General features: G+C 47.4%; 2 protein-coding genes across 2 annotated transcripts in view; one reads left to right on the forward strand and one right to left on the reverse strand.

The window, feature by feature from the left end:
• Positions 1-12,990, forward strand: part of rarab (retinoic acid receptor, alpha b) — a gene marked incomplete at its 3' end in the record, with an annotated part of 31,455 nt that extends 18,465 nt beyond the window's left edge. The window contains exons 4-10 of the mRNA XM_080009553.1: positions 8,133-8,274; positions 10,613-10,773; positions 10,940-11,116; positions 11,433-11,637; positions 12,188-12,255; positions 12,514-12,604; positions 12,713-12,990. Coding sequence (XP_079865679.1) covers positions 8,133-8,274; positions 10,613-10,773; positions 10,940-11,116; positions 11,433-11,637; positions 12,188-12,255; positions 12,514-12,604; positions 12,713-12,990 — 1,122 coding nt within the window. The remainder of the gene's footprint in view (positions 1-8,132; positions 8,275-10,612; positions 10,774-10,939; positions 11,117-11,432; positions 11,638-12,187; positions 12,256-12,513; positions 12,605-12,712) is intronic.
• LOC307236591 (eukaryotic translation initiation factor 4 gamma 1-like) lies at positions 772-5,001 on the reverse strand (the record flags this gene model as incomplete). The annotated part of the gene is made up of 1 exon (XM_080009061.1): positions 772-5,001. One exon carries the CDS (start codon positions 4,999-5,001, stop codon positions 772-774), a length of 4,230 nt encoding a protein of 1,409 aa, XP_079865187.1.
• Positions 12,991-13,023: the final 33 nt, after the last annotated feature.

The raw sequence follows: 13,023 nt of genomic DNA on the forward strand, positions 1-13,023 counted from the left end.
TCATGTTTGGTTTCACAACAGATTAAAGCCATCGCATCTCTTGATATAGACATCGGCGGCAACAGAGAGAAAAAGCTAACGAGACAATTGCTGGTGAAACAAATACAACTATACGGGTGCTGGCCCTGTGTGTTTGTTTGTGGGTATATGTATGCGGTAGAAGACAGGTGATGTATTGAAAGCTGGGGGTAAACGATGAGATAAAACCAGTATGGAGGGTTCGATTAAACCTGCTTTGAATAAAAGATCAGGTCATCTCCATTTAATTATTCTATAATCAAGCCAACAGTGTCAACTCCATGCATTTTCTGTGAACGTTTGTGTCTGGTGCAGGGTACAACAAGTTCAACTGGAGATGGCAATTTATTTTTTTTATTTGGGGAAGTGGGGAAGTAGGGGAAAAAAGTAGGAAAACTAAAGTAATTAAGTTATACAGCACTATATAGCACACAGTATTACAAAGTGCTCCAAAAACAGACAAGGGGCATGAAATGAAACACAATGGAAAATAAATAATAACAGAGTGGGCATAAAAAATAAAGTAGAAAGCGAGAAAGTATTTCAATCAAGAGGTCTGCCCTTTTTTTTGTTGCACTGGGGAGAGCCAAGGGAATGTGGGTTGATTTTAGATTAAATATACTGATGAATGACAGATGGAGGATTTCAAACGACAGTGGTAGAAGAATTATTATTATTATTTTTTGCTTGTATCAATGAAATCCAAGTAAATAAATGATGAATTAATATATAATATATATATATATATATATTTTAATTTGAACATTTTTCAATGTTTATATCCTGCCGGCTAATCCCCCTTTCGCTGTTGTCTGACTCATCCTCAGTCTCTCTGAGCCATGTGAAGAAGGCAGTGACCGACTCGAGGGCCACGCCCTTGCCTTGCTGCTCGGCAGGGTCCTTGCTGGATTCCCACTTGTAGAAGGCTTCCTCTTTGACCACGCCCTCTTCGTACAGCGCATCGAAAAACATCCGCAGGAGGTTTTCAGGGTGTTCCATCTCCACCATCAGCGCCTGCAGGGAGTATAGGGCCTGCAGCTCCTTGTACTCACTGTTTATGTACTTGTGGAGAAGCTTGGCTCGGCGGTTGATCTGCTCACTGTCCACTTTGTACGGGTTCTCACAGATGGCGGACTGACAGATGCAGCTCATCAGCGCTCTGACAAACATGCTGGACGATGTCTGTTGCTCACCTAGGTTGGCCTCAACCCAGTCGAAGATCCTCTCGTTGTCGGCCTTGTCCTGGATCAGTCTCTCTAGCGGTTTGCTCAGCTCCGCGAGGCTCATCAACTTCTTGCCATCCTCCTCACCTAGTGTGAACTCCACATTCTTTTCTGCCTCCCTCCACATGATGGCACTGGCTTTTCTATGGCTCATTCCTTTGCCGATCAGGGTGGGGATGTGAACCAAAAGGGCTCCATCTTTGCCCAACGGGACCAGGGGCGTGGAGATCTCCCTGAATAGCTCTCCCATGGAGGTTCCACTTTCAAGCATGGGGTTGATGTGTTCAGCCAGATGCAACAAGGGGTTGGGGATGTCTATGGCACTGTCCTCCACCACCTCTTTGTGTTGCTGCTGGGTGGGCAGCATACCAGCCTTGCTGAGCTGCTGCAGGAGGAGCCCCATGTGTTCCCTGGAGATGGCGCTACACTCCATCATGGACCCCAGGCCATTCCACACAAACTGCTGGTTGCTGTTCATCCTGACACACTGCAGTGCCTCCTTCATGTCATTGATGTGTAGATACTCCTCAATGATGGCAATGGCCTTCTTGTCCAGCTCCTCCTGGGTCAGGGCTCGCTTGGCGGGGGTCTGCGCAGGTGGGGATGTGGGAGCCGACGGCCGCTTAACATTCTCTTTGCTCCTGGCTCGGTCTCCACTGCTTCTGTCCCTGATGTCCGTCAGGCTGGCCACACGGGGGACGGTGCCGCACTGTGCCCTTTCCCGGCTCCGCCCGTCCTTCCTGCTGCTGAGGCTACGCTTGGTGACCACCGACATGTTCCACTCCCGGTTGTCCCGCCAGTCAGAGCCACAGTCTGAGGGCTTGAGGCAGTCGCCGCTTTCTTGGCTTGAGCTGATTCTCTGAGGCACCCATCCGTCGGAATCCAGAGAGGGATCGGAGGAGAAGGCGGATGAGGCCTGCTGTGGAGCAGAGAGCCTGTCAATGGTGGTGGTCGCCGGAACACATGATTCAGAACAAGAGTCTGCAGGCTTGATGCTGGTGGTTCCACTGCAGCAGGCAGCATTAAGCATCTGGTTGCTGAAGTCAAGAATTGGAGTCTTCATGATCTTACTGACTCTCAAGGTGTCGATGGGCTTGTTCTTGGTGGAGATGGGCACAGTGTTCCAAAACTCATCCCGAGGCACACCACCAGAGTTGTGGGGGCTTTTTCTGCCCCCTGGATGCCAGTCTGGCTGTTTTGAGATGATTGCCTGCTGGACCTTCATCTGCTCCTTGTGCTCCTCCATCTCGGCCTCTTTCTGGATCTGGTCAATGGTCTTGGGGTCCTGGTCGCCTCGCCTGGGCACCCAAGTGTTCCGTCTGAGTTCCATCACGTCCTGGAGCATGAGGCAAATCTTGGACGAGGCCTTCCTCTCATTGATGATCTTCTCCATCTGGTTGAAGTACTGATCGATGTGAGGCTTGGCCTTCTCTAAGTCCAGGTCCTTGCCCATGGTGGAGAGCAGCTGGCACAAGCACTCCAGCGACTCATCATTATTGTTCTTGAGCAGCCTGACAATGCAGTCATGCACCATCACCTCCATCAGCATCTTAAGCTTGCAGAACATCTCACAGATAAACTTGATATTGCCAAGTGAGCGTCGCTGCGCCTTGTCCTTGGCCTCCTCCAGTTTGTCTTTGAGCTGCTGCTTTTCCTCCTCCCCTGAGGCAGAATCCAGCTCCTTCTGCTTTTTCTCAAATATCTCATCATCATCCTTGTACTTCTCAAACTCCCTCTGGCAGCGGTTCAGTAGCAGCTTGCGGAAATTCACAATGACCCCTGGTTCATCCATAGAGGGGACTTGGAGCCCCATAAGGAAGTAGCACATGTTGGCAATGGAGAAGTTGGGCTCGGAGATCGCCTTCTCAAAGATTAGGTCTATGACTCCCTTCAGCCTTTCCTCTGTGTCGATGGTCAACTCTGTCACCTGCTTCATCAGCTGCTGGAACATCTGCGGTGTGAGCTTGTTGAGGATGCGGCGCACACACTTGAACAACTCTTGAGTCTTGAGCTGCTCTGGGTCATTCACCTCATCCGCCTCCTCGATCATCTGCTGTTGCTCTTTGAGGGAATCGAGTTGTTCACCCACAGCCTCCTCCTTGTTCGACTCTTTTTTCTCCACTGCAGGAATGGCATTTGCAGTTTCAGGGGTTGGGGTGAATGTGGTTGTGGTCACTTTCCGAACAGTTGTTTCTACCTCTGTGATGGGTGGTGTCATTTGGACGTCCACTGTGGGAGCGGTCTCTCTGGGGACCAGGGTTGCTGGGACAACAGGCATGAGCGCTGCCTCGCTGTCAAAGGTGTCCTGGACAGCGGCTTTTGACTCAGCATGGGAGAGAGGGGCGAGTGTCAGCACTGCAGCATGGACCTGGATATCTGGCTTGGCAATGGGGCTGTTGTCACAGTCAGCAGAGTTGCCAGTGGGATCATCTGGGTCCTCAGAGGTCGACAGTGGCAGGCCCTTGGGCAGGCGGTGCTCCTCGGGCTGGGCAATTGAAGACACCAGCGGGCCTTCCAGCTGGCTGGGGGACAGAGCCACAGAGAGCCAAGCAGGCTCTGCTTGCGCAACGCCGTTGGTGCTGGCCGGCGAAGCAGAGGACATGCCTTCCACCTCGGAGTCCACCTCCCCGCACAGTGCTTTGTGCTCCCTTCTTTCCTTCCTCGGCTCTCCCCTGTACTCATCATCCGCCTTGTCTTTGGCAGCGGATGTGGGGAGGGGGTCGGGGAGGGGTGTGGGGAACGCCAGCGCTTTGGGAGCCGAGGGGAGCGTGGTGGCAGGCTCCGGGTGGGACAGGCTTGGTGGGGGGACGGGGCTAGTGTAAGGGGAGGCATCACCTGAGGCGATGGTTGTATCATTGTGGAATGATGCGGATGGGGTTTTGGTGTTTGTGTCAACGGAGGAGGGGGCCTCTGTGGGTATTGGCTCGCTCTTGCCAGGTTCAGGGGTGAGCTCGGGTCCATTTCGGTCATCTGGTTTGACCAGTGCTGGTGCATCAGCTGTCACACTATGGCTGTTGACCTGTGGCACTGCTGGACTTTCTGATTTGGGCATTGCAGACTGTGGTGGGGTCAGGGTGAAGCACCCTGACATAATCTCCTCTGTGATGTCTCTGCTTCCTTGGTTTGGGTCATGTATTCTTATCTGTTTGCGTACTCGTTTGGTGGTTATGTGCTGGGGGGGCACTTGTTGGTGAGGTTGCTGCTGCTGGGGAACACGGTTCATGATGGCATGCGTCGACTGCACCGGACCCATGAACTGGGGCTTGGCTGAGTAGTAGGCACCCGCATAAGCAGGGCTGCTGTTGGGGTAGAGGACAGGGGTGCCTGCTGGGACTCGGTGCTGCTGGGATGTGGCCACGTGGGTTGACCGGTACTGTCCTGGTACAAAGTAGGCAGTTCCTTGCGGTGAGCTGGGGAAGGAAGACTGCTGCTGGGAGATCATCATCCTCTGGGAGCCAGGGCTCAGCTGGTGAACGTGGGTGGGCACCATTGGCCGAGGGCCACTGCTGGGGGCCACCCCGCGGGGCCGACTGCTAGGAGGCAGGCTGGTCCTGTTGGCATAGTATGGCTGTCGGGGCTGTGGTGTTGAGTTCATTTCTGGAGCTGGTGGGGTGCCAATGGATGCAGAGGGGGGATGCCTGGCTGTAAAAAAGGGCTGTGAAGGGCCAAGAGACGGGATGGGTTGGGGCGTGGAGGAGGGTCCTGTTATAGGCTGTGGTGCTTTTTTTGTTTTATAGAGTTCTGTCTTCTGGTCCCTCATGCTGGGAAGACACTCCACTGCCGTAAACTGGCGGCCGCTCCTCCAACCGTTAAGCTTTGTTGGGGCAGGTAGGTCCACGGGTTGAGTCTCATGCCAGCTCCGCCTAACACTCTGCTTCATATCTTGTATGCTGCTGTTTGGCTCTGGACTGTGAGGACGTGGATCTGAATGGTCCAACTTAGTCCAGCGTGGCTTTGCAGCCTGAACTCGCTCTCTCTTGCGTGGCATATAGTTTGAAACTGATGCCAACTACACACTTGATCTTAAAAGGCTGAGAAGTTATAGCTTCTTCTTCTTTTGGGTCTTTTATGGTGGTTTGCAGAGTTTGGAGGAGAAGCAATAGCTCCTCCAAATGCTCAGCTTTATAAGATAAGATTCTTCTTTAGTGAATTCCGATCCAGCCGGTCGTTTGGATATATTTCACGTCTTTGTGGCTCAAACTGTGGGAAGAGTAGCTTGGAAACATTTGATATCATAATAATGATAGTCAGTCCTAGACCATTCTTCATAAAATTGTAAGTGCGCGGGACTTTCTTGCGCGTGTTTTAACCGAAGCTCCGCTTTATAGTGGGAGAGTTGTGACATCACAAAAGCAGCACATGATGATACCCCCCCGGTTTCTGCAGCAACCGAGAGGGCTGGACTACGTGGGAAATTCCGCCAATATGTTGACATTTATTATCAGATTTTATTATAAGAAATTCTATTTTATAATATATATTACTATTGGATTACATTATTATTATTATTATTTTTATTTATTTATTTTTAATAACTTGTTTTTGACAGATTACAATTACTACATTATATTATATTTTATATTATACAATTACTATTAAATTCAATTACAAGATTAAATGTGACGTCTCAAAGACATCACATGATGATGCCCCTCGGTTGCCACAGCTACTGGGGGCCGGGGCTATGTGGGGAATTCCTCTAATAGGTTTAATTTAATCTAATGGGTTTCCATGACGACTGTGTTTGTGCTGACAGATAGATGTTACACTAGCGCACTCGCATTTTCCCTTTCCCTGGTCCTGATTAGAAATAAGGAACATGATGTAAGTGAAATGAATATAAATATAATATGATCTCCTGCTGCAGCACGTAATTAAGGTTAATTTTTAGTTGTATTGTTCATACATTAATGACTGACTGCTCTGTTGTCCTGGAGGGCAGAAGGAGGGAGCGACAGACTGACTGCTCTATAACCTCAGATTTGGAAATGTTGCTTGCTTACAGCTGAAGAAAACAAGGCTGTTGACTCACGCTCGTTCATGTTTTGCATGCTGTTGTTTATTTGTTTTATTCTCTTTCATAATTCCCAAGTTCGGGCATGCAAGTGCATGTCTGCGATCAAAGCATGCCTTTTACACGTTCACATTCCCAGACAGTGTAAAGAGCATAAAAGATCTTAGAGGACATCTTTGAACTTATTACACCCAACCACATCAGTCTGAAAGCATTTTCCTCATCAGTTTCACTTTCCATTTTTGCCATCGGCGTTGCTGTTTCTCATCCTCCCTGGTGTGTGTTGCAGCCTGTGCAGAAGTACAAATTAGCACTGCATCAAGTTTCTCTTTCAACGATCACATTTGTGTACACCGTGGCTTAAGCAGTGTTTATGTTTATAAATGAGACCTCTGATCCTTTGGTGCTAAAAGCTTCTCTCCTTTTTTTTTTTTGTATTGTCAGTATTGTCATGGAGATAGTTTTTACTGTTATCACTCCCACAGATCCCTCTACATGTATCGATTTGATTACGCGTACGCTGTTTCCAGTTTATTCTACTTTGCATACGCTGGTTACGAAATGTACAACTCAGCTTCTTAATACAGCTTTGCAAAGTCAGTAGCGTCAGAGTTTTACAGTCAGCCCTGTTTGCATGAGCATTCATGAGCACAAACACTCATTTAAATGTAACACACACAATACATTTTTTAATCACGCACAGATATACACCGCTATGCACACATGTGCCGCTGACAGATGCTCTTGGCCCCACATGAACATAAGCACACTTAAATAATGGTGAAACAGACTGTCTTTTGTGTGTGCATGCATGCGTGCGAGATTAGAGAGTATGCAGCGGTGGGGGGGGGCTCACAACAATCTCATACCCACACAAACACACTTTGCACAGCACACACTCAGCCAAATCTGCCCCAAGCTAAAAGCTCGAGGATTTAGAGAGAGAGAGAGACACACAGAGAGAGACACACACACACAGAGAGAGCGAGAGAGAGAGAGAGAGAGAGAGAGAGAGAGAGAGAGATTGATGGAGAGCTGGTGGAAGTATGACCTCTTGATGAAGAGGTTGTGACCCCTACACTTCCCCTCGGCCTGCAAAGCCTCTTTAATTTCATCAGTCCAATGTGCAAACACATGGGTGTGTGTTTGTGTGTGTGCGTGCGTGCGTGCGTGCGTGCGTGCGTGCACACTTGGTCATGTGTCTGCATTTTAAATAGAAGCACCAGTTTGTCCATCAGCATGACCCCTTCTCCCCGCGAGTGTCGTCCTACTTAACAGTACAATCTGCACATGGAAGTGTTTGTTTGTTAATGTTCATTTCCGGACCTAACATTTGATGTCTACAAATCTAAGAATACGGCATAAAAAGATTATCGAGCTGCATTTCTAGTTTTTTTCAATTGCTTTATCTGTAACGGCTCTCAATCGTCTCCAGAACAGAGAAAGAGGGTGTGGTCTTGCCCTAATTTAATATTCACGGTGTGGTGGCCTAATTTGCCGCTTGATCTGATTGGCTGCATGTAAATAAATTTGAATCTGATGACATCATGAGAACCTGGAGAAAAAAAAAACGATTGGCCAAGGGATGATGAACTACTAGGATCCTTTAAATACAAATACTGATCCATACCTTCTATACTTCAGTGATCTTTTCAAAGGGAAGAGACAAAATGCATGACGGGTGAAGTTGTGAGTGATGTCTGTGTTTCATGTTCAGTCCTACTTGAAACCCCTACTCTCTCATTGTGATTTTAGTTGTTAAGGATGAGAATGACAATGAGAGTTTAGGTCAACAATAAGAGACTAATTACTTCAAAATTGCATACCACTGTATGAGGACATTGGAAATTCAATCTCTCCCTCCTCCTCCCTGCCAGGGTTTCTTTCGGCGGAGCATCCAGAAGAACATGATGTACACATGCCACCGGGAGAAGGTGTGCGTTATCAACAAGGTGACCAGGAACAGGTGTCAGTCCTGCCGCCTGCAGAAGTGCCTGGACGTTGGCATGTCCAAGGAGTGTGAGTGTGTCCCCGGCGCCCCCCGCCAGCTTTAGTGTGTGTGTGTGTGTGTGTGTGTGAGTGTGTGTGTGTGTGTGTGTGTGTGTGTGTGTGTGTGTGTGTGTGTGTGTGTGTGTGTGTGTGTGTGTGTGTGTGTGTGTGTGTGTGTGTGTGTGAGAGAGTGTGTGTGGCCTTCTACACAATTTGTCAGTCAATTGTATGCACAATCTCAACACCCAATCCTGAATCATAAAATAAAAAAGGAGACGGTTCCTGTTTTATCTGGCGGATAATAGTGTTTATTTCACACTAGAAGCGACAGCTGTCGCTTGGATACTGGAATGAATACTGGAATATATTGTGATACTTCCTCTTTTGATACATTATCGATACACTGGTGTCGAATATCGATATTGTTATTGAAACATGTTGGCGCTCTAAACTAGAGGAACGTGGATGATCCGTGATCCGTATGGATCGCCCCCCAAGGTTCAGCACGCATGTGAACCGCGGATTAATGGAAATATTTGTAATCGTGAGATATAGTTTTACCACCGCTGTCACTTTTTAAAGTAATAATTCCTTAAATGTCGATGCAGAGTTGCAGTGAAAAGAAGATAGACAAGACAGATGTGGGCTGTGACTCTGAAGAGCAATGACTGGCTGACAGTACGTCACACTTTGTTGCGGCCACTTTAGGACATCTGGTGAATGAGCTGTGGATACAGCCAGTGTCACCCCTCTGCGTCTGCACGTCCACCACATTGGAGGGGTCACCCTCCGCTAGGAAACAAATACCACATGTATTGAGAGACACACGACAACATTTACTGTAACTGGCTTCATTCTGAAGCGGTTTTCATGAAATTTGGTTTGTAAAAATGTGAGAAATTGAACACGATACTTGTTTGTTATTGGAATTAAATTCAGTTACTGGGGTTGAATCTTATCATATTTTTTTATTCACTACCATGTTTAAAGGAAGAAGGTCTCTCATATTGTACTTTAATTTAACAATTGAGCATTGATTGAGTATTTTATATATTTTAAGGTACATTTAAATATTGGACAGGGTTTTTGTTGTACATTGTTTCATCTCAGTTGTCAAATTCTGTGAAACTGACACCACAATGCAGTGAGTAAATACATAATTCCTGCTTTTTGCCTTTTTAGGGGTATTTTGTCTTCTTCAGTTACACAGATATCGTGCTGTATCGTAGATGAATTGTCTTGCAATGTATCGAGTATCGCAGAATCGCTGTATCGTCATAGCGTCGTATCGTGAGTTACCCTGTGATTCCCAGCCCTATTGTTTATAGCTACCAAAAACACTTAAAAAAACATTGCACAAAACAATTACAATTATTTTTATTTTTTACTTCACCAAAATTAATGACTCATAAATATATGAGAGAGAGATGGGAGGCAGAGATGGGATGACTTGAAGTTATTTTTAATTGTTAACATGAAGTCATTTCTAATTGAAAGCAAGTAGCTATGTTTGTAGTTGCCGAACTGACTACACATCAGTCACAAGAGCAAGCGATATGACACAACTCAGTGAGTCAGAGTCTTTCAGTCTCAAGAGTCTTTCAATCTTTTTTTCCTTCCCTCCTCTATCTCTCTGTCTCAAGCTCTCGCTCAGTCTCAGGTCTCTTGCTCGTTGTGATGGAAACATGGGCATTTAGCTCTATCTAGTGGCCTTTAAGTGTACTGCCCCCCCGAAACGCTTGTCAGTCTTCGTCGCAGTTTTCATTGCCGCCCTTGTCTCGCAAAAAATATTATTGGTGGTAAAAACTATCCGCCGCTACTTGTTCTTTTCTTTTAAATATTTTTTTTACCAAAAATGTTTGTGATTCCAGTTCTAAACATTATTATATCGAATTGTAAATTTTTGATGATAACAGAATTGCCGCTGCCGAATGCCTTGCAAGCAGCATTATACACATTGAAACACAGTCGGTGGAACACACACTGTGGATTCAAAGATCACAAAATGCGAGTGTACACACACACACACACACACACATATAGCCACAAGGAAGTAAACAAACTGAAAGTGCAGTGGCGGAAATAAAGGCTACTTCAAGGGTTGAAGATATTTTTCTGTTTTTATTTCTGTTTTATTTCAGTCGAAACGTGAAAAAGCACTTTACAATTAAGTGTTTGATATTCAGCCCTGGGCCCTGATTGCACACTTTGGTCATTTATTTGTTTATCTTTGATGCCGCACATGATGACAAACATGTCCTATATTAACCCAAGAAACGTCCACGTATCGCTCGCGTTCCGGCCTCTAAACCCGAATTGAGACGAACATCCAAATATGAATCCCTCCCTCGTTCCTTCCCCTGTTCAGCGGTGCGGAACGACAGGACAAAGAAGAAGAGGGAGGAGAAGCGCCCGGAGGTGCAGGAAGTCTACGTGCTCTCTGCTGAGGTGGAGGAGATGATCGAGCGGGTGAGGCGGGCGCACCAGGACACCTTCCCCTCGCTCTGCCAGCTGGGGAAGTACACCACGGTACTGCGCGCTCCAACACACACACGCACGCACACACACACACACACACACACACACACACACACACACACACACACACACACACACACACACACACACACACACACACAACAGCAACAAGTGAAATCTGCGTTTTTAAGCCCTGCCGTGTCTCCGTCTCCACCAGAGCAACAGCGCTGAGCGCCGCGTCGCGCTGGACGTCAGCCTGTGGGACAAATTCAGCGAGCTCTCCACCAAGTGCATTATCAAGACAGTGGAGTTCGCCAAGCAGCTGCCGGGCTTCACCACGCTGAGCATCGCCGACCAGATCACCCTGCTCAAGGCCGCCTGCCTCGACATCCTGGTCAGCGTCTCTGATTTATCAAGCGAAGACTGGAGCAAATTCAGTCCGTTATATGCAATGGGAAATGCTTACAGAGCAAACGGAGCCTATTTCCAAGATCACATTTCTAAATGGACGAGGCTAATTATAATTTATGTGGCCAAATACTATTTAAAATGAGACATGAATTTATCTTTTACGCATAGTTTTGTTGTATTAATCTATTTGCTATTTAACTACAAATGTCATATCACAATGGAACCCTATATTGTAACCCTAACCCTAACCCCTAATAGCCTGGAAAAACTCATGTCATACAACATCCGTATCCCCCCAGATTCTACGGATCTGCACCCGCTACACGCCGGACCAGGACACCATGACCTTCTCTGACGGCCTAACCCTCAACAGAACCCAGATGCACAACGCGGGCTTTGGTCCGCTCACCGACCTGGTGTTCTCCTTCGCCAGCCAGCTGCTGCCACTGGAGATGGACGACGCGGAGACGGGCCTGCTCAGCGCCATCTGCCTGCTGTGCGGAGGTACTGCGCCACACTGATAAGCACCGGCGAGGGGGAGTTTTAAAAAGGATTGAGATTATATTGTTGAAAACAAATATCTATTTTATGTTGCTGCTGTTGTGTTTATTATTATTATTTTTTTTAGCTGATACTTTATGAGGATTCTCATCGTATATCATGCATGTGCTCCTCTATATATTGTTGCCATTGCTGGTGGCAGAGTCTGCCACAATGAATTTTTGCGAATTTGGTAAAAAAAGAACAGCGTCTTCGGAAAAAAAAATGTTGTTGTTTTTTTTTTAATATATATAATAGAAAATATCCCAACACCTCAAATGACCAAAAGATCAAATCAAATCAATCAATAAGAGGAAGGCAAACAGGAGCAGTTTCAAAAGGAATTCTGGGACTTTTAGTTTAAAAGCACCCAACGCAGACAATTTCATGGATTATCACTTTAAACACAGAGAGAATTTGTTTGCTTTTCTAAGATAAAACCTGCCCCAAAAACACAAGTTAGCACTTTAAAGGCCATTTCTGTGGATGATTCCATTGTGTGCTTTTTGCACAGACCGGCAGGACCTGGAAGAGTCGGACAAGGTGGATGTCCTTCAGGAGCCTCTGTTGGAAGCTCTCAAGGTTGGTTGCTCTCAACCTGTGTTTTGAGTCTCTCTGTTGACCAAGATCAATAATCCCAGAGGTGTCACAGAACAGTAAACACACATTACATTAATTATAATGAGCTAGCCTGCCACGGTCACTGGGAAAAGACAATGAGGGTGAAAAGACACGACAAGCATTGAGGAGTCCATCATAGCCAGACATTCCTACACACTAAATAGAAATTAAAGTGAGAGTAAATATATATATTTTTTGTAATGGTTTGCGTGTGTTTAGATCTATGTGAGGAGGAGGCGGCCAGAGAAGCCCAGCATGTTCCCCAAGATGCTGATGAAGATCACGGACCTCCGGAGCATCAGCGTTAAGGGTGAGACCTCTGTCTGTCTGTCTGTCTGTCTGTCTGGCCCTATCTATCCATTTGCCTTTATCGTGACCCTGTCTCTCTTTCTCACACTCTGTCTCTCCTTCTCCTCAGGGGCAGAGCGAGTGATCACGCTGAAGATGGAGATCCCTGGCTCCATGCCGCCCCTCATCCAGGAGATGCTGGAGAACTCGGAGGGCCTGGAGGGGCAGGGGGCCGGGGGGGGCAAGGGCGGAGGAGGAGACGGGGGTGCAGGAGGGAGGAGGCGAGGAGGGGGGGCGGGCAAGGGCGAGTCGGAAGCCGGAAGCTGCGCGGCAAGCCCGTCATCGCCCTCCTCCGTCCCCTCTCCCTACCCGAGCCCGAACACCACACCCGGCTCCCCGTACCCCTGAAGACCACCTCGACAACACCCTCCACGCCACCAT

Source organism: Zeus faber (genome assembly GCF_960531495.2).
Source record: "Zeus faber genome assembly, chromosome: 11".
Taxonomy (NCBI): domain Eukaryota; kingdom Metazoa; phylum Chordata; class Actinopteri; order Zeiformes; family Zeidae; genus Zeus; species Zeus faber.